This window comes from Bos indicus, chromosome 16, assembly GCF_029378745.1.
Source record: "Bos indicus isolate NIAB-ARS_2022 breed Sahiwal x Tharparkar chromosome 16, NIAB-ARS_B.indTharparkar_mat_pri_1.0, whole genome shotgun sequence".
NCBI classification, from domain to species: domain Eukaryota; kingdom Metazoa; phylum Chordata; class Mammalia; order Artiodactyla; family Bovidae; genus Bos; species Bos indicus.
Window position 1 is genome coordinate 35,847,568 of NC_091775.1, and position 20,290 is coordinate 35,867,857.

The 20,290-nt window shown below is 36.3% G+C and overlaps 1 protein-coding gene across 1 annotated transcript in view; it reads right to left on the reverse strand.

Annotated features, from left to right (window-relative positions):
* Positions 1–385: 385 nt before the first annotated feature.
* Positions 386–20,290, reverse strand: part of EXO1 (exonuclease 1) — a 48,921-nt gene continuing 29,016 nt past the window's right edge. Inside the window, exons 12-15 of the mRNA XM_070768108.1 lie at positions 18,191–18,749; positions 14,526–14,627; positions 8,746–8,939; positions 386–6,003 (exon numbers count right to left, since the gene is read on the reverse strand). Of these exons, the coding sequence (XP_070624209.1) occupies positions 5,865–6,003; positions 8,746–8,939; positions 14,526–14,627; positions 18,191–18,749 (994 nt within the window). The 3' untranslated portion in view covers positions 386–5,864. The remainder of the gene's footprint in view (positions 6,004–8,745; positions 8,940–14,525; positions 14,628–18,190; positions 18,750–20,290) is intronic.

Sequence of the window (20,290 nt, forward strand, 5' to 3'; positions counted from 1 at the left end):
TGACTCAGATCGTAAAAGAATGCATCTACAATGCGGCAGACCTGCAGACCTGGGTTTGATCTCTAGGTTGGGAAGGTTTCCTGGAGGAGGGCATGGCAACCCACTCCAGTATTCTTGCCTGGAGAATCCTATGGACAGAGGAGCTGGGTGGGCTATAGTCCATGGGGTTGGAAAGAGTCAGACACGACTGAGCGACTAAGCACAGCACAGCACAGGCCGCACTGCATCTAGTCATTAAACAAGCAACAATAAACAACAGTGTACTGATGGAGAGGGGCAGGGGGTTGAAGAGAGACCCCTTCTGAGACATAAGCGCATGAAGAAGGCTAAAAACTGAAGATAGAGCAGGAACACTGAAAAACAAACAAAACTAAAAACCCTAGCACCACACTAGAGGACTTTATTGTCATAGCAATAATAAACCCAAGCCAGTTAAACTCCTGAGTAGACTTTACAATGCCTCACACTAACCCCTAGTGGAAGATGCATGCTCATTTCCAAGTGTACTATTTACTTCGGTCACTACTTTCCTATATCAATATATGGCATACAAGTCAATCAGAAAACATGATACACACACACACAAAACAAGGAAAATGAAAACACTTTCAAGACACAAGATGCAGAACCAGACTCAGAGATGACCCAGATACTAGAAATATCAGACAAAGTATTTAAAATCACTATAGTTAATATGCCTTGCATAAAATATGGACCATATGTGCATGAGCGGGTTGGGGGAATGTCAGCAGAGAGACAGAAACTGTAAGTTAGAAATACAAGAAATAAAAACAAAAAGCAGAATAACCCAGATGAAGAGTCAGGGAAAGAATTGGTTAACTAGAAAATGGGTTCATAGCAATTACCCAAACTGAAAAACGGAGTAGAAAGTAAACGTAACAGCCCTAATAGCTATGTGACAACTTATAGCTTTCTAATGTGTGCAGCTGGAACCCCAGAAGAAGAGAGAATGGGACCTATATAGGGAAGTGAGACCGAGTTCAATTTGTTGTCACTTTATCCCATCTTTTCCTCCTTGTACTTTCACTGTGCTTCATGTCTTTCAAGAACAGAGGTTGTCTGGTGCCGACTGTCCAGTTAACTTTTGGAAACGAGGATAGTTGCTGGATTCCGTGCCCAAGGCACAGGATGTGTATCACTGAATTGTGGCAGGGCCTATAGTCTAAGGTACGTATTTTAACATTTTTAAGAACAGTGTATACCTTAAAGTTGATGGAGTTTATTCCCAACGGTACATAAATTAATGATGCCTCTTACAATCATATTTTCAATTTGATGGAATACTATTAAAATAATATGATTTAAAAAAATTGTTGTATGGCAGAAACCAACACACCATTGTAAACATTTTAACAAATATTTACATAAATGAAAAAAACAGAATATGAAGGGCCACACAAAACAAGTAAATGGCCTAATAAATTAGAAGGCCACCATTTTACTTTCTGACATCAATACCCTAATAAGCTACTATGAGCAAACCTTGTCATAATTCGAGAAACCTGGGTTCAATCCCTGAGCTGGGAAGATCCCTTGGAGAAGGGAAAGACTATCCACTCCAGTATTCTGGCCTGGAGAATTCCATGAACTCTATAGTCCATAGGGTCACAAAGAGTTGGACACTACTGAGCTCCCTGTAACCACCACCCTAAATTTTATAGCTATCGCTTCCTTATATTTCTCTTATTGTCTAATCACCAGAGTGGGCCTCCCTAAATAATTTAGTTTTGTCCTTTTTTTAATATGGACTTTTCCTCTCCCTTTCCTTAAAATTTATCTGTTGAGAATCCAAAGGCATTTAATCTGTAATTTCTTGCTGTCTGAATTTTGCTAATTGCACACTCAGGTTGCAGTTCCCTATTTCCTCTGTCCTCTGTATTTTCTGCAATTCTGCAGTTGGATCCAGAGGAATGATGTCTCATCTCCAATCCCGTGGCAAGACTAGAGGATGCTGAGTTCTTTCATTAAGAGAAATGAAATGTCTAGTTACAATGTTAATAGCAGCTGACACTCTAAACCTAAATCCATTAATCCACTGGGGATTGCAAAACAGTAATATCTCTTTTTCATTGTTAGAGCACTAAAAAGAGATTTATCTTCTGTTTGGTAACCCACTGGTACAGTATAAAGATGGGCATTCCTTGTAACTCAGTTGGTAAAGAATCTGCCAGCAATGCAGGAGACCCAGGTTTGATTCCTGGGTTGGGAAGATCCCCTGGAGAAGGAAGTGGCAACCCATTCCAGTATTCTTGCCTGGAGTATAAAGTATACAGTATAAAGATAGGGGAAATGCCTGATATTTCTCCTTTTACTTTCCCATATTCAAGATAATGCGTTGATACTCTGTCATCTTCTGAAGGTGACCAATTTTTTAAAATATGTTTATGATGGGATCAAACAAAGGACAGTTCCTATCTTTTCAAGATCAAAATCACCCATGTTTGGAGAGTGGGGTCCTCTTCAGGTGTCTCCTTATATTTCTCTTATTTTTGAATTTACATTTTTGAAATTACATATTACTCACTAAAGACTTCTGTTTTAACAAGATCCCTCAGGCTTGCTTTTATACGTCTTTTCCAAGCTCTCATTTCTTTCAGTAAAAAGTGGTATATTAAGACTAGTGATTGGGATGCTCATTGGTAAAGGATTGGTTACTTTTTTCTGGGTCTCTTTAGTATGTGTGGGTAGGTCTCCCGCACTGTAGGCAGACGCTTTACCATCTAAGCTACCAGGGAAGCTCTATGTATGTACACATACACATATATGTATATGTGTGTATATACATTCATAAGTTTACTAGTACTTCCAACTCAAGTTTATAACTACATTAAAAAAAATTAAGCTGTTCTGTATTTTGTCTTAATCTTTTTCCTAGACATTAAGAATCTTGGGGGTGGGGAAGAATCTTGGTTCTCAAGAAAATTGGGGATGAATTAAAATATCCCACAAATACTCGTTTACCCTATCCCACATTATATACACAACAGTCCTAAAATAACAATTATCAGACTACTTCAAACTAAACCAAATGTTTTGCATATGGTCTCTTCTCTGTAGCTGTACTGTCTATATCATCTGGGCACACAGTCATTGCATATCATATTTCCCTTTTAGCTCTCATTTTTAGTTGTACAAATCACTATGTTTGATGGTCATCATCAATAGTTATGGTGCTATTTCTCCAGTTATTTTGGTTATTTTCTGATTTCTCAGGAAGAGCTTAAGTGAGCAATAATTTCCAAATTCTTGTTTGATAGATGTTTGTATTCTTTATACTTGAAGGTGATTTTGTTGAATATAAAATCTTTTGCTTACATTTTCCCTTGAGTATCTGTAACACATTACTCAATTTCTTCAGGTATAAAGAATAATTGTGGAAAAATCTCATGATTATTATTTTTTTTCTTACATGTCACTCACTGTCCTTGCCTATCCAGAGGATTTTTCCTTCTTTAAAGTAACTTGTTGCTTACGTCTTGGTGTTAGCTGTTTGGGATCAATAATCCTGGGTGAAAGAGTGCATTTTAAAAATATTGTTTCAAATCTTAAAATTTAAAATTTTGCTGAAATAATAGGTTGTGTTTTCTTCAGAGACTCTTATTATCTGTATATTGGACCTTCTGCTCCATCTTCAGTATCTGTGACTTGCTAATCTTTTAAGGTGTTTTTTCCATTTTGGTTTTTTTTTTTTTAACCTATTTAAGGCATCATCTATCTGTATGATATTTGCTTGTGTTCCTTCTAGCTTTAATTTCTGCAATTTTTATTTCTAATGCTTTCCTGAGCTTGCCTTTTCCCCCCCCCGCCCCTCTGACTTTTTCCAGTTCGAAATTTCCTTCATATTCTATAGCATTTCCTTAACTTTTAGCACATTTTCAAATGTACTGGTTTTGATTGGCTCAGTGGGCCTTTCTGGTAGATTTTCATTATTTGTAGAGATGTTATACTGCTTGAGTCATTAAATCAGTTTTGTAAAGGACTGACCTAAACATTTTTCTGTAGTTTCTTTTTAAGTAAAAATAAATTTCCTAAACTTTGAGCAGGCACGGCTCATGGGAGCTTCTCAGCTGTTTTGCTGCTTTCTCAGTGTTCAAAGTATACTCAGGCAGTATCCTGCTGAGATTTCTTGGCCAACTCTTCCTCTTCCTTTGTGTCTACTGCCTCTTTCCCACTCAAGCTTTTGTTTTACTTGCCAGCAGTTTCTCTTCTGTGAGGGACCCTGTTCCCCTAGAAGGAAGCCTTGGCAAATATGGGAAATCATCTCAAAAGTTCATATGGACTACACTGCTTCAGTCCTTCAGATATAATTGCAGGCCTCATTTACCATTGGATTGCATAACAGTTTTAAATGCTGTTTGCAACTTGGTCTGCTCTGTGTTTCAACAACTACTCTGTAAGTTCTGTAAGTCCATTAGATGACCTATTGCCATTCTCTACTTCTCCCATATAGATGTCAGTACCTCCTTGCAGTCTTGTGGCTGTTGGTGGCTTGTCTTCACCTACTTACATTTTGGGATTTAAATACATGATGCCATCTGAATTTGTTGTAATGTTGTTCACTGGTATTTTGACTTTGTCATCCAGTTGTGGTTATGTGGGGGTTCGGAGACTGAAAAACTACAGCACTGTTGCCATTTCCCTTTCTCAATTTGTTCTGTAATAGGAAACATTCACAGAAAGTTCCATTTTGCTTTTGTTCTTTGTATACCTTTTTCCAGATTTTGAGAAAAAAATTGTCTCCATTTAAAATTTTTATGCTGTTTCTTAAAACATTATGTTTTTTTCCACTTGGACTCTTTATCCAAGTCCTCTACTAAGTCTCATAAAAATTAAACTGCTCTGAATCCCTTTCATTTATCCTCTATATCTCAGACACTTTTATAACTGTTTTACTTCTGGTCAGACTGTCACTTCACTTCCTTACTTCAGATCTTCACTTGCATACCTGGTTTTGGTTCCCATCTATTTCTTTGCAGAGTATGGACAAATCATCGATTCTGTAGCTTTAGTAGTAATATCTTACATCACACCTAGGACATAAGTTTTAAATGTAAGTTAAGGAATTTTTAGCCTACACTTCAAAACAGATATACAAGAGAAACAGGCTATTTTGGAAGTTTAAGAATATGAATGATATAAGTAGTTCCTTTCATAAGATGCTGAAAGCAATTTTCCTTCACTGTCAATCTGTAACCTACCAAGCTCTTCAGGGATGACAGAGCACTGTCCCATTTATGCAGTGATCTTTAACCCTTCCAACTACCCCTCCCATCCCAGCAACCATATTTCCAATTCAACCCTGAAAGACAAGAAAGGCAGGTGGAAAAAAATGAAAACATGGAAAAGTATAGTAATTTCTTATAGTACAAAATGATCACAGAATTGTGGTTTTCCATTTACCATCTTTGTATTTGACAACATTATAGAAATCTTTGGAATAGATTTTTGTTTCTTTAGAATAGATTTTTGTTTTAAAACTATGTATTTTGGCTGCACTGGGACCTAGTTGCAGCATGGGGACCCTTAGTTGTGGCAAGTGGGATCTAGTTCCCTGATCAGGGGTCGAACCCAGGTCCCCTGCATTGGGTGCAAGGAGTCTTAGCCGCTGTACCACAGGGAAAGTAGGAGAGTAGATTTTCCAAAGATCTTTCTCTAGTTAGCTTCTTATAAAAATATAAAAAGCCAAACAAGAACAGTTACAAAATTATTATAAAAAATTGTGTTCTATTTAAAATAAATAGCATAGATCTAAGAACAAATCTTTCAGAATGGCCTCATTTCCAAACAGGACTCGAAATTGATAGAGATTCTCTTGCAGGCAACAGTCTCCCAGCTGCTTGCGTTTACTGGAATAGTGCTCTCTGAACAAGCATACATTCAGAATTGTTAAATATATCCTCTTCTTCTGGAGTTAGCTGGATGTTATCTTTGACTGGAGACAGGGGATCTGGCTTCTTACAAGAAGGAAGCTTTTCAGAATCTCTGCAAAATATAATAAAATGAATTTGGTGTTCTTATGGTAGTGTTTATTCGATAATAATCTGCCTGGACAAAATAGAGGTATATAAAGAGGATAAGAACCTCTACTGTATAATTTCTCTCAATTCATTATGTAACACAATCAAATTCTCCTCTGAGTACGCCCCAGAGAATTTGAGTTTTGCTTCTTAGTACCCATTCCTGCTTTCTAAATCATCTTTCAAAGGAGGTACCACACCACTACTAAACAGACACTAGCTAAGGTAGAATGATTTCAGTAAACAAACTTTAGTTTTTTTCTTTCTAGCATCCTTCTCAAGTCTGGCTGAGAAGCAGCGTGAGTGAAGCATGAACAAACGTTTAAGCCCTATCTTTTCACTCCTTCCCCTCTCCCAACTTTTGGAAGGAAGTTCTACGTCTATAAAAACTAATCCTATTCCCAAGACCCTTTTGGGGGGTTTGTAATATTTAAAACTATTTTCATAATAGTATTTAGACTTTATCTACTTTTCATACTGTGCTGATACTTGTATCAATAACCTAAAAAAGGACACTTGTGTTGATAATAAGTAAAGCTGCTGACAATGAATCAACACAGTATCACCAAACTGTTTAAGAAATATTGATAGTACTAAAAGAAAAGTCAGTCTCACTATGGAAATTCAAATTTAATTATTTAGCAAAGGGCTTCTCTAAAATGAACAGAGATTGTTTGTTATTTCTAAGGAAAAAAAAAAAAAAAACTAACAGCATTAGTTGCCAGAGACAAAAATTCAAGCTTTCCAGTGAAAATTAGAATTTTGGAAAACTTATATCTGCCCCTTGACGCCTTCCCAATACTTAAAAGACTGCTGGCAAGACTGTGATTTTTAAAAATATTGTATAATGAAATGTGTCAACAATTGAAAGATAAGCACAACTCAGTAAGTCCACATTTTTCAAATGATTTACACCAATGTTATAAAATTATGAATGAGTAAAAGATGAACACCAAAATACAATATGAGCCAGTAGACTGTAATATATAAAAATCAATTAATATGGTTTCATATCCTATATTACAACTTTTGAGAAACTACCACGTACTGAATTTTGGTGTAATATAAAAGAAGAAAAATTAAAATTAAATAAAAAATGCTATTATGCTAAAGTGCATTTACATGTGGGACCAGATTTTCTTCATATAACTCAACCAAAACATAACAAATCAAACAAAGAAGCAGATATAAGAATGCAGTTCAGTTATATTAAATTGGACAGAAAAGATCTGCAAAAATGTAAAACAATGTCATTCTCACTTTTGTTTTGAAAAACATAGTTTTGTAAAAATATACTATCAATTTTAAGATGAAATGAGATTGTTGTTATTTTAAAATAAATAAATATTTTCTAAATGTCCCTTTTAATAACAGATTAAAAACAGACATAACCCACATAAAGCAAAGTACTTTTGGGCTCTCAGTAATTTTTAAGACTATAAAGTGTTCCTAAAGGCAAAAAGCTTGAGAACTGCTGCTATATGGTTTAATCTAGACTTTACACAATGTAAGTAAAAATTAATTGTCCAGCACTTATTACAAAGTATTTCCACTAATACTATCTCAACTTATTGTGATAACAATATCTACTAGGTAAAGTTTAATCTTTGGCCACCTCATGCGAAGAGATGACTCATTGGAAAAGACCCTGATGCTGGGAGGGATTGGGGGCAGGAGGAGAAGCGGACGACAGAGGATGAGATGGCTGGATGGCATCACTGACTCGATAACGTGAGTCCCAGTGAACTCCAGGAGTTGGTGATGGACAGGGAGGCCTGGCGTGCTGCAATTCATGGGGTCGCAAAGAGTCGGACACAACTGAGCGACTGAACTGAACTGAACTGAATGCTGGGAAAGCTTGAAGGTGGGAGGAGAAGGGGACAACAGAGGATGAGATGGCTGGATGGCATCACTGACTCGATGGACATGAGTCTGAGTGAACTCCGGGAGTTGGTGATGGACAGGGAGGCCTGGCGTGCTGCGATTCATGGGGTTGCAAAGAGTCGGACACGACTGAGCGACTGAACTGAACTGAACTGAAAGTTTAATCTTATCATCCCATGTAAGTCACCTCCCCCGACCCCTTTCTCTTTGCTTTTATTCTTGGCACATTTGCTGTAATAAGAACAAGAAAATAAATTAACTATAAAGTCATGCTACTCTGTGGTTAATTTTGTTGTCTAACGGAAGTAAAGCGGTTCAAAAAATGTAGATATATGCCAGGTCAACTCTCTTAAAACAGTTTGCCATATACCATAGAAATCTGGCTAATTCATCATAAAAACTCATAAACTCATTGATTCTTCCCATTTTAGATGAGGTAATTTAGGGAAACAAACTGCCTTAAGTCCAGAAGTAACCATACAGCATTATCTTTCTGTTCTCAAGTCTGAAACAACTTTTAGAAGGAAAAAAAGCTGAGGCACTTAAGCCCTGGAAAAGCAGTTTGCTTAACAACATAGAGACCCCAAAGCCAGACTGAGAACTGAGGTTTTCAGTTGGCCATCTTTTCACTAAAAAGAAGATACAGAAACTGAGACTACATATTCTTACAAAGAGTCAGTTACAGGGACCAGAGGAAATTAAAGCTCTTAGGGTAAGAGAAAAAGAAACTGATTCATATGAAAATAGAAAGAGGAGACAGGAATTAAGATTATAGAAAAAAAATGATTTATACTATTTTAGAATCAGTAACACGGTAACTCACTTTTTAAATACAAAATTTTTCCAGAGTTCATTGATTTTGATCTGCAGTCCTGGCTTGTTCTCGGCATTGTGATGATTTCTCTTATGGACACTTGGTGGCTTCTTGCTCAGCCCACTGGCTCTGGCAGGTACTAAAGGTTTGATCTTGGTTGTAGAAAGACTGTCCACAGAACTGGATTTATACAGCCCAGGAATCTGAAGATTAAATGCTTGTTTTAATACTACTGTGTTAAAACAAACTACCTTTAATCTCAAACTTTATACACTGAAACAAAATTATTTATACACTGGAACAAAAAATAACCTATAATCAATGTGCAAAAGTGGGTTTAGGTCTGCAAAACTTATATAATATTTTTAACAGGTGATCCATGTACCTAAATTCAAGAGTTACAAAAGAAACGACAGAAAAGTGAGTCTCTCTTGCTTCGTCACTGCCTTTAGGCAATTGCTATTACTGGTTTCCTGTGCAATGACTGAATTCACTTACATACACACACCACATGACTGGCAGCATACTAAAAATTGTGTCATACTACAATGTGTACTTTTTTTCCTTGCTTAATATATCTTGATTTTACCAAGTAATGTATCTTGAAGATTTTTCCATTTCACATATAGAACTGAATTTTGTTTTGAATAGGCTGCTTATCTTTTCCATTGTATGTATGTACCATAATTTACTTAAACAGATCTCTACTGACATTTAAGTTGATCTATTGATTTTTAATTGAGGTATAATTTACAATATTGTATTAATTTTAAGGGTACAGCAAAGTGACGCAGTTATATACACATATATATTATATATATATTCTTTTCAGATTCTTTTCCCTTATAGGTTATCACAAGATACTGAGTATATTTCCCTGTGCTATACAGTAGGTCCTTGTTATTTTATATAGGCAATGGCACCCCACTCCAGTACTCTTGCCTGGAAAATCCCATGGGCGGAGGAGCCTGGTAGGCTGCAGTCCATGGGGTCGCTGAGAGTTGGACACGACTGAGCGACTTCACTTTCACTTTTCCCGTTCATGTATTAGAGAAGGAAATGGCAACCCACTCCAGTGTTCTTGCCTGGAGATTCCCAGGGATGCGGGAGCCTGGTGGGCTGCCGTCTATGGGGCCGCACAGAGTCGGACACGACTGAAGCGACTTAGCAGCAGTAGCAGCAGTGTGTATATGCTAATCCCCAACACCTAGCTTATGTCCCTACCCTACTTTCCCCACTATCCCCTTTGGCAACTTAAGTTTGTTTTCTATGTCTGTGACTCTATTCCTGATTTGTAAATCAGTTCATGTGTATCATTTTTTAAAAAAGATTCCATGATTAAATGATGTCATATGATATTTGTCTTTATCTGCGCCTTGAATCCATTGACTTGTATGCTGCTAGAAATGTGGAGCCATTAAAGTTTTGTTACTGTTTTTTTTTAGGACAGTATGAGTGTGGTAATATAAAACAAGGATTTAAAATTGATGAACCTAGTAGAGGGTGTATAAAGAATGGACAGATTCACACCTGAAAGATGAAATATTAAATTAGGATGTTGGTGATAGGAAAAAAGGAGAACAAGAAATAAGACAGAGAAAGAAACAGGATTTAGATAGGTATAGATGTCCTGATTGTTTTTCTTTAGCCCTTGAAAAAGAAGGATCTAGCTCGATGTTATAAAGAAAGAGGACAACCCTAAGATTTTGAAACTAAGTGACACAGAGGAAATATTACTACAGCTGATAAGTGCTTTAAGAAGCACTGGTTATAGGTTAAAAAAGAAAGATGAGTTTGATTTTATATACTGAAGATGGACACCAGGGAGCAAGAGGGAAGGTTCATCTGGGGAGCTGTCACCAAAACAGAAGTGTCAGTTAAAACACTGACAATGCAAATCTGAAAGTATAATAATAATAAAAAGATGATGGTTTAATGTTCAGACGTAACTTCTTTTGAGAAAGTACTTTCTATATCTTTAGTCCTATCACTGCAAATAATTTTAATATCTTTCCAGGCTTTTTACCATGATTATACAAACATGGGCTTCCCTGGAGGTTCAGAAGGTAAAGAGTCTGCCTGCAGTGCAGGAGATCTGGGTTCAGTCTCTGGGTCGGGAAGATCCCCTGGAGAAAGGAATGGCAACCCACTATAGCATTCTTGCCTGGAAAATCCCATGGACAGAAGAGCCTGGTGGGCTACAGTCCGTGGGGTCACAGAGTCGGATACGACTAAGTGACTAACACACACACACATACAAACATACACAATATGCGTATTGTCAAGAGTTTAAGCAAACAAAAACACCATGCTATACATATTATTTAATAGTATGGTTTCCCTTTTCATTCAAAAATGATATAGAAATTTTTACAACACAGAATCTGTTTGAAAAAGTCTTTCTCACTCAGAGATTTTTAAAAGAAACTTATATTTTCTGTTGGCTCAGCTAGTAAAGAATCTGTCTGCAGTGCAGGAGACCTGGATTTGATCCCTAGGTTGGCAAGATCCCTGGAGAAGAGAATAGCTACCCACTCCAGTATTCTGGCCTGGAGAAGTCCTTGGACTATACAGTTCATATACATCTAGTCCTTGGACTATACAGCTCATACTTTTGGGGGTCCCCAAAAAGTCGGACATGACTGGGCAACTTTCACTTTATATTTACATATTTTGCATTTATATCCTTAATATCTTTCAGTTTTATATTTACATAGTATGAGATATGACCTTCTTTCAAATAGATGTACTAGTCACTTATTAAAAATGTTTGTAAAGTTTCTATGCTTTTACAAATAAACATAAGAAAGTAACATTATTAACTATATAAATATAGCTTTCTTATATAAGAAAAATAATATATGTCCACTAAAACCAACAAAGTATTTAATGTATTTCACCCATTTATTTTTTAGATATTTAGATTTTTTCCCCCAATTTTTCACTATTGCAACCAATGCAAGAATAAGTTGTCTTGTATTTAAATTCTCATTATCTCTTTAAGCTCAAGTTCTAGAATGTACTTACTGGGTTAAATTATTTGAACTCTTTCAAATTGCTTTCCAGAAATGGCACTGCAATTCTTATTCTCCTCAATATGATTATCTTAAGTAATTATTATCCTAATTAATTAATTATTGGGATAATTAACATACCAATTAATAGTATTATGATATCTTAAATGTGATTATTCATCTCAGCACTTTATACCCTTATAAAATCAGTAAATTAAAAACTTTTGGAAAAATAAGAGGTAAGAAATTATATTTTATTACTTTGCTGCTAAGTCACTTCAGTCGTGTCTGACTCTGTGCGACCCCAGAGACAGCAGCCCACCAGGCTCCCCTGTCCCTGAGGTTCTCCAGGCAAGAACACTGGAGTGGGTTGCCATTTCCTTCTCCAATGCATGAAAGTGAAAAGTGAAAGTGAAGTCACTCAGTCGTGTCTGACTCTTAGCAACCCCATGGACTGCAGCCTACTAGGCTCCTCCATCCATGGAAATTTTCCAGGCAAGAGTACTGGAGTGGGGTGCCATTGCCTTACTTTAATTTGTGTTATTTGATTACTAATGAGGTTGAACATGCTTTTATATGTTAATCATCCACTTGGGCTTTTTGCTTTTGTGATCTCTGTTCATGTCTCTTGCCCATTTTTAAGTTAGGAATTAGTATTTTGATACTGGCAAGACACTTAATACATAAAATGGGCTTTTGACTTATGAGCTTTCACTATGCAGGCACACAAATATTTATATAGTCTGACTGAAAAAAACCCTTGACTTATCAGGGACCCAGTTTCTAAAAGGCCTTTTTGCAATACACATCAAAGCTTTACATCATACCTGCCCTTGGACCAGTAATACCACTCCACAGAATTCATCCCCATGAAAAATTAAGAACGTGTATAGTACTCAAACATTTATCAACAAAATCTTCATTGCAGTACTGTTTGGTATAACAAAAATGTTTAGAGTAAAGGACAAACATAAGAAGATTAGTTAAACCCACACCATGGCATATTTTAGTCATTATAAGTAATGTTACTTAAGTACATGAAATAGATCTTTAAATACTATAAAGAAAAAAAAAAAGCAAGTTTCACAACTTAAACACCTATTAGGTTGGCCAAAATGTTCATTAGGTTTTTTCCATAAGATGGCTCTAATAGCACTTCCTTGTCTATAACTTCATTTGAAACAATTTTGTTAGATAGCATTGTGACAGCTTTCATATTAGTGTGCTTAAAAAAAAAAAATAGTGAATTTCTGTGCAGTCATTTTAATATTGAAGATGGAATTTTAAAAATATTTTTGGCAATATTATACTTTATTATTCCCTGATAGCTCAGTTGGTAAAGAATCCACCTGCAATGCAGGAGACCCTGGTTCGATTTCTGGGTCAGGAAGACCCGCTGGAGAAGGGATAGGCTACCCACTCCAGTATTCTTGGGCTTCCCTTGTGGCTCAGGTGGTAAAGAATCCACCTGCAATGCAGGAGACCTGGCTTCAATCTCTGGATTGGGAAGATCACCTGGAGAAGGGAAAGGCTACCCACTCCAGCATTCTGGTCTGGAGAATTCCATGGACTGTATAGTTCATGGGGTTGCAAAGAGTTGGAGATGACTGAGCAACTTTCACTTTCATTTTTCACTTTTCATTCCAGGAAAGGTAAAAATTTCTTGCTAGATGAAGATCCACGGTCAGGTAGACCAATTCAAGTTGACAGTGATCAAAGGGAGATGTAAACTGAGATCAAAGTTATACCACACAGGAGATAGCTCACTCACATACTCAAATATCCAAATCACATTTGAAAATCATATGCACCAGCTTGCTTATTTTAATTGCTTTGAAGTTTAGGTTCCATATAAGTGAAAAAAAAAAAAAACCTTGACAGTATTTATGCATGTGATTTTCTACTTAAACATAATTAAAACATTCTGTGACAGGCAATCAAAAGTGGACACTGTTCAACAATGTGGAACAGAAGAGATCACGGAACAGAAGAACTACCAACCATACTGAAGGACAGTCTTTATCCAAAGAAAGTGATGTATACCTGTGGCGGATTCATTTTGATATTTGGCAAAACTAATACAATTATGTAAAGTTTAAAAATAAAATAAAATTAAAAAAAAAAAAGAAAGTGATGTGCATACGGTGGAATTGGAAAGGAGTCCTTTATTGTGAGTTCCTTCTGGAAAACCAAACAATTAATTCCAACAAGTACTGCTCCCAACTGGACCAACTGAAAGCAGCACTAGATGAAAAGAGTCAACAGAAAACGTGTCATCTTCCATCAGGATACCACAAGGTTTCTTTGATGACCAAGCAAAAATTTACAGCTAGACTGGTTTTCTGATTTAACTGCCACATTCAGATATTATAACTTCGGATTTTCATTTATTTTGGTCTTTATAAAATTTTGAAAATAATGTACCTGGAACAATTCTTTATTCAAAATGATAAAAAGTTTTGGGAAGATAGAGTTACGAAGTTGCCTGGAAAATAGCAGAAGGTAGTGGAACAAAACAATGAATATGTTGTTCAATAAAGTTCTTGGTGAAAATGAAAAAATGTGTCTTTTATTTTTACCTAAAAACTGAAGGAACGTTTTGGCCAACCCGATACAAATCAAGTACAAATATGGTCTTAAAGATTTGAAGGTAGACATTTTTGTGTAAATAAGAATACAGGCACTTTGAGTTTTAAATTTGCTTATATACATATTTCCTGGTAATAAGCATGCCCTGCTTCTGAAATTTAAAAGTAATTTATATAAGTGTTTTACCTTGTTTCTTAGAGGCGTGTCTTTCTTCGAAAAATGAAACAAGTGTAGCTTGGATTTCTGATTACCTTGTTTATCAAGTGACTTAAAATTGCAATCAGATTCCTAGATCCCCAAGATCGAAAAATAAAGCAAAATTAGATTTTTACTATCAAGATTTTATGACAACTGACCAATATTCAACAAAACATAAAACAAGTAAATTGAGAAAAATCAGTGTAAATAAAATGTAACTTCTCAGAAGAAAAAAAGTATTAAAAGCATGAAATACAATAAAAGAAAATTAATGTGGAAAGAATGATCTTTGCCAGTCTCACTACAGAAAACTAGAAAGAAATTTCAGCTGGAGAAGTAAATTGTATAAAATATAAATTAAAAAGCTCTAAGTGGGATCTCCAGAACCAGAAGGAGCACACAGCTCTTCTTAAAATTGAAGGTGTTTATAACTGGTGGCTGAGATGGTAAAGAATCTGCCTGCAATGCAGGAGACCCGGGTTTGACTCCTGGGTTGGGATGACCCCCTGGAGAAGGGAATGGCAATACACTCTAGTATTCTTGCCTGGAGAATTCCATGGACAGAGGAGCCTGGTGGGCTATGTCCATGGGGTCACGAAGAGTTGGACATGACTGAGCGGACATATGCCTGAGATGAAATTGACTTCTACCCAGGCAAGAGATATGCTTCTGTGTGTACAAAGCAAAGAACAATGCTCAACAAAGTCACAGTAATCTGGGGAAAAGCAACTCATGTTCATGGAAACAATGGCATGCTTCATGCCAAATTTCTAAGCAACCTTCTTGCGTAAGCCATCGGATACAGAATCCCTGTGATGCTGCACCCTTTCAAGGACTTTAGAAAGTAAATAAATAAATTCAGGAGACTTTACATTTCTGCATTTTTCAAGAGGATTTAAAACATATATATATTTATCTTGGGATTCTACATAACATTATATACTTAAAAAGCAATCCAAAAGTCAAAAATATTCCTTTAATTTGGATTGTAACTTACAGAAACACTAACATTCCTTGCTCATAGTAGTGATGACTCTGGGCTATATTGTTTCTTAAAAGAAAGATCAGAGTAAGATCCTAAGATTAATTAACCTCAAATAGGGTTAATGAGCTTAATAAACATAGAGTATACAGTTGTTGCTTTTCACAGTGAACCACCAATGGAAATCTCCAATGCATTTTCTTCAGAATCATACAGTAAAAATTATATTCAAAATGAAACGTCAGTGACACTCTAAAACGTTTTCTGAATAAAGAAAGATAACATAATTTTTAAGTTACCTGTTATTGTCCCAATTGTTTGACCATTAATCCTTTTATCCTAAGGGAAATTTACCACATCTGGTGGCAAGAGATGATTTAAAGAAAGATTTTTAGTTTAGTTTGGTTTTTTTTTTTGGTGAGGGGAGAGAATTTATGTTTCTATAACTGTAAGCACAAAAATGATTGCCCAGAAGACAGACATGTGGAGAATTTTGTCAGCATGACGAGCTCTTAGGCTGTGAGCTGGTAAGCAAGCTTTACAAAGTTAGTAAAACAGGAAGATGTCTATTGGAAAAGGAACAAAAATACCCTAAAGGAGTTCAGAGGACTTGAAAGTATCCTCACAGAAAGAAAAACACCAATACAGTATACTAACATATATATATATGGAATTTAGAAAGATGGTAACAATAACCCTGTATACGAGACAGCAAAAGAGACACTGATGTATAGAACAGTCTTTTGGCCTCTGTGGGAGAGGGAGAGGGTGGGATGATTTGGGAGAATGGCATTGAAATATGTATAATATCATATATGAAATGAGTCGCCAGTCCAGGTTCGATGCACGATACTGGATGTTTGGGGCTGGTGCACTGGGACGACCCAGAGGGATGGTATGGGGAGGGAGGAGGGAGGAGGGTTCAGGATGGGGAACACATGTATACCTGTGGCAGATTCATTTTGATATATGGCAAAACCAATATAATATTGTAAAGTTAAATAAAATAAAATTAAAAAAAAAAAAAAGAAAGAAAGAAGTTCAAGAAACAACTGTGATGGAAACCAAATAGTGCCCCGAGAAAAATGCAGTAAGACGTGGAAAATGAAAAAGATGGCATTAAAATGGAGGCTCATATTAAAAGAAACAGTCTTTAAAACAGTATGGATGAACTGAACACAAAGTGAGTGAACAGGAAAAGAGTAGCAAAAGTCTCAAGAGTTTGGTTTGGCATTTTGTTGTTGTTTAGTTGCCAAGTCCTATCCAATTCCTTTGCGACCCCACGGACTGTACCCCACCAGGCTCCTCTGTCCATGGAATTTACTAGGTGAGTACTGAAGTGGGTTGCCGGTTCTTTTCCAGGGGATCTTCCTGACCCAGGGATTAAAACCTGCATCTCCTGCATTACAGGCAGATTCTTCACAGATGAACCACCAGGGAAGCCCCTCTTACTTAAAAAACTGGAATGGATTTTGGATTTGAAGACATTAACTGATTTCAGCTTTCCCTAAATGAAAATTTGTTTCCACATTTTAACTAGGCTTTTTTCTTTGAGTCCAATACAACTCAAGTTTCCTTTAGGAACCTGAATAAAATATTTTCCTTTTGATAAACACAAGATATACTGATTTATTGGACTTCCCAGGTAGCGCAGTAGTAAAGAATCCACCTGCCAATGCGGGAGACACAAGAGATGTGGGTTTTATCTCTGGGTCAGGAAGATCCCTTGGAGAAGGAAATGGCAACCTGCTCCAGTATTCTTGCCTGGAAAATTCCATGGACAGAGGAGCCTGGTGGGCTACAGTCCATGGGGTCGAAAAAGAGTTGGACACAACTGAGCAACGGACCACAGGTACACAGAGACATACTGATTTCTTAGATGTTTAATATTCAGGATTATCAGACCTCAAAATTCTGTCAAATATTACCAAGGTTATAATTGTTCTTACAACTTGGTAACTACAGTTGTGAACATAAAATGAAGTATGTGAAATTAGTAAATTTGAGATAACTCAGATTTAAAGAATGCTCTTATGCCATCATGTCATTTTAAAATATGACATCACTGGGTCTTCCTAGTAGTTATTTGGAGCTTTGATTTTATTTAAGTAAGAATAAGGCTATTTTATGAATAAGAAAAAATGGCTAGAATGCTTTTATTAATTTAAACAGAATAACATAAAATCCCTTACATTACTATCTTGTTTTATCATAAAGGGGACTTACAACAAGAATAATAAGAGTAAAAAATTTATATATTTCTTAAGTATTAAAACTTAAGACAAACACCACACGTTAATAGGGTCATTTAGTTATAAGGTTTCAAACATTGTCTGAAGGATTTAAATATTAAATTTATAATAACTTCAATAAGCTTATCATTCTTAGGTCTTAAGTGTTCCACAACTTGAGACACTTATCAGTGGAACACATAAGTGATGATTCAAGATATACAGCTAGATTAAAAGTATAAGAGTCTAAAATATGAAAGATACAGAGAAGTCCTTCAGGTGAGTAAAACATGAACTTTCTATACAGTAAGGTCTAGAGTGAAAAATTAGAACAACCAATTATTTCCGTTACACGGGCAAAGTTTCCTCAATTACCTGATTAACACCCTATTTTCTCTTACATATGAATTTGAAACCAAAGGCTTCAGAATGTGACTTACGTCTGAATCTGAATCCTTACTAGAAGGCTGAGAAAGTTTTGATGCGTTTAAATTGTGTGGTGACAAGTCCATGCTTTCCTGAGACTGTGAAGAGCAACCCACGTCATGTAAGGGATGTGATTCATCACTTGACTCATCGCTTTTTAACGGAGCTACATCAGACTTCTCAGTATTCTCAGGCAGAGAGGTGGAAGAATCACTCTTTCTCCGGAACTGCTGCAATGCTGTGCTTGGAGAGGGGCTCGGAGTTCTTGAAATATCTCCAAGACTTCCAGACCAACTGAAACAACTTCTTAGTGTCCCCAAGGTGGGTGGTGATATGGTCCTCGTGAATGTGCTGGTCTTAAAAGACTGAGACTCTTCAGCCATCACAGTCATGTCATCTGGAATTTGCTCACTGGAATTATGCGATACACTGGTATCAACCAACTTCTTGTCCTCTAGACAATCTGGTTCACCTGCATCGGTTTCTTTATCTGTGACAGCAGTTTCAGCTAGAGGCTGGCTGCTTGCTATCTTTGATATACAGTCAGCAGAATCCAGAGAATTGGAAAAAAACCTAACAGAAAAAAACAGCAGAAACAATGCAGAAATATTTGAGTTTGCTCACGAAGGTGAGAACATTTATAATGGAAAGATGGTTGCTTCTTTTTAAAAATAAATATATTAATTTCATAAATAAATATACTTTACACATGGCTGATCCGCCTGCCAATGCAGGAGCCACAAAAGCTGTGGGTTTGATCCCTGGGTTGGGAAGATACCCTGGAGCAGGTAATAGGAACCCACTCTAGTGCTCTTGGAAAATGCCATGGACAAAGGAGCCTGACAGGCTACAGTCCATGAGGTCACAAAAGAGTAGGACACAACTGAGCAGACATGCATGACACTCAAATATTTGAACAGATAAAGAAATATGCAACAGAAAGGACACTTAATAACTATTGTCTCTTATTCTGTAATTTGAATACAAATTAAATAAATTAATTAAAATACTAGTAAAATGAATTAGCTATTTACCTCTCATTTTAGCTTAACTCCTAGTAGTAAACTGTCTGGGAACTTGTAGTAGCATACTAATCTAACTAATCTAACTAATCTAACAGAGCCCAAGCTTTTTATATACCCTAAATATTTCTATACTATTTTAAATATTGAGGTTAAGACTTCCAAATCAATTACTAAATTCTATATTTCTAAAGAGGTACTACTTACTCAGGGTAGTAGCTTTAAAAAACTCATTTTAAAAACTCCAATATAAATGAAACAAAGATTGCATCATTACTCGGAAGGATGTATTCAAGTAGCATTTTTAGGTTTAAAAAGGAAATCCTGGAGCGTATGATGGGTTAAATATGAAACTTACAAAGAATGTACCTCAATAAGCATTAATTCAAAACCAAGATGATAAGCTGAATATTTACTAAATGCTCGAGAGTAAAAATCCTCTTGGCTTTTCATCAAATCATTAGCTCATGTGTGTGGGTATAAGGCAGAAAGGAAGCAGCATGTGAAAGGAAAAATCTTATCTGGTTTTTCATTGAGCAGAAAACATTAGCTCCTTTATCTGATCACATAGTTCATTTTTCAGCAAACAATCACCTCTATGATACCCAAACATTTTTCTATGTATTATTTCATAGGTAAGAGAAGTTAGAATAACAGAGCCCAAGGTTGTAAAATTAATCAGCTAAAGAACAGAGGATGATGGGTGGATGGCATCACCAACTCAAGGGACATGAGTCTGAGCAAACTCCAGGAGACGGTGAAGGACAGGGAAGCCTGGTATTCTGCAGTCCATGGGGTCGCAGAGAGTCGGACATGACTGGGTGACTGAACAACAAAGAACAGAATCAAAACCCAGAACTCCTCCCAGTTCATGGTTGCTTCTTTCCAAATAGCCTGTGGTGTTACTTAACTAGATCTCAAAAAATAAATATGCATTACTCTAGGATAAGTATCTATATAATAAAGATAAAGACTTAAAACAGACTTTCAAAAGACAGGCAATTGGAGACAAACTTTTGCATATTTAATACACTTCCTGTTATGTTACATCAAAAAGAATGGGGTGGGAACGACCACTGGCATATATGTTAG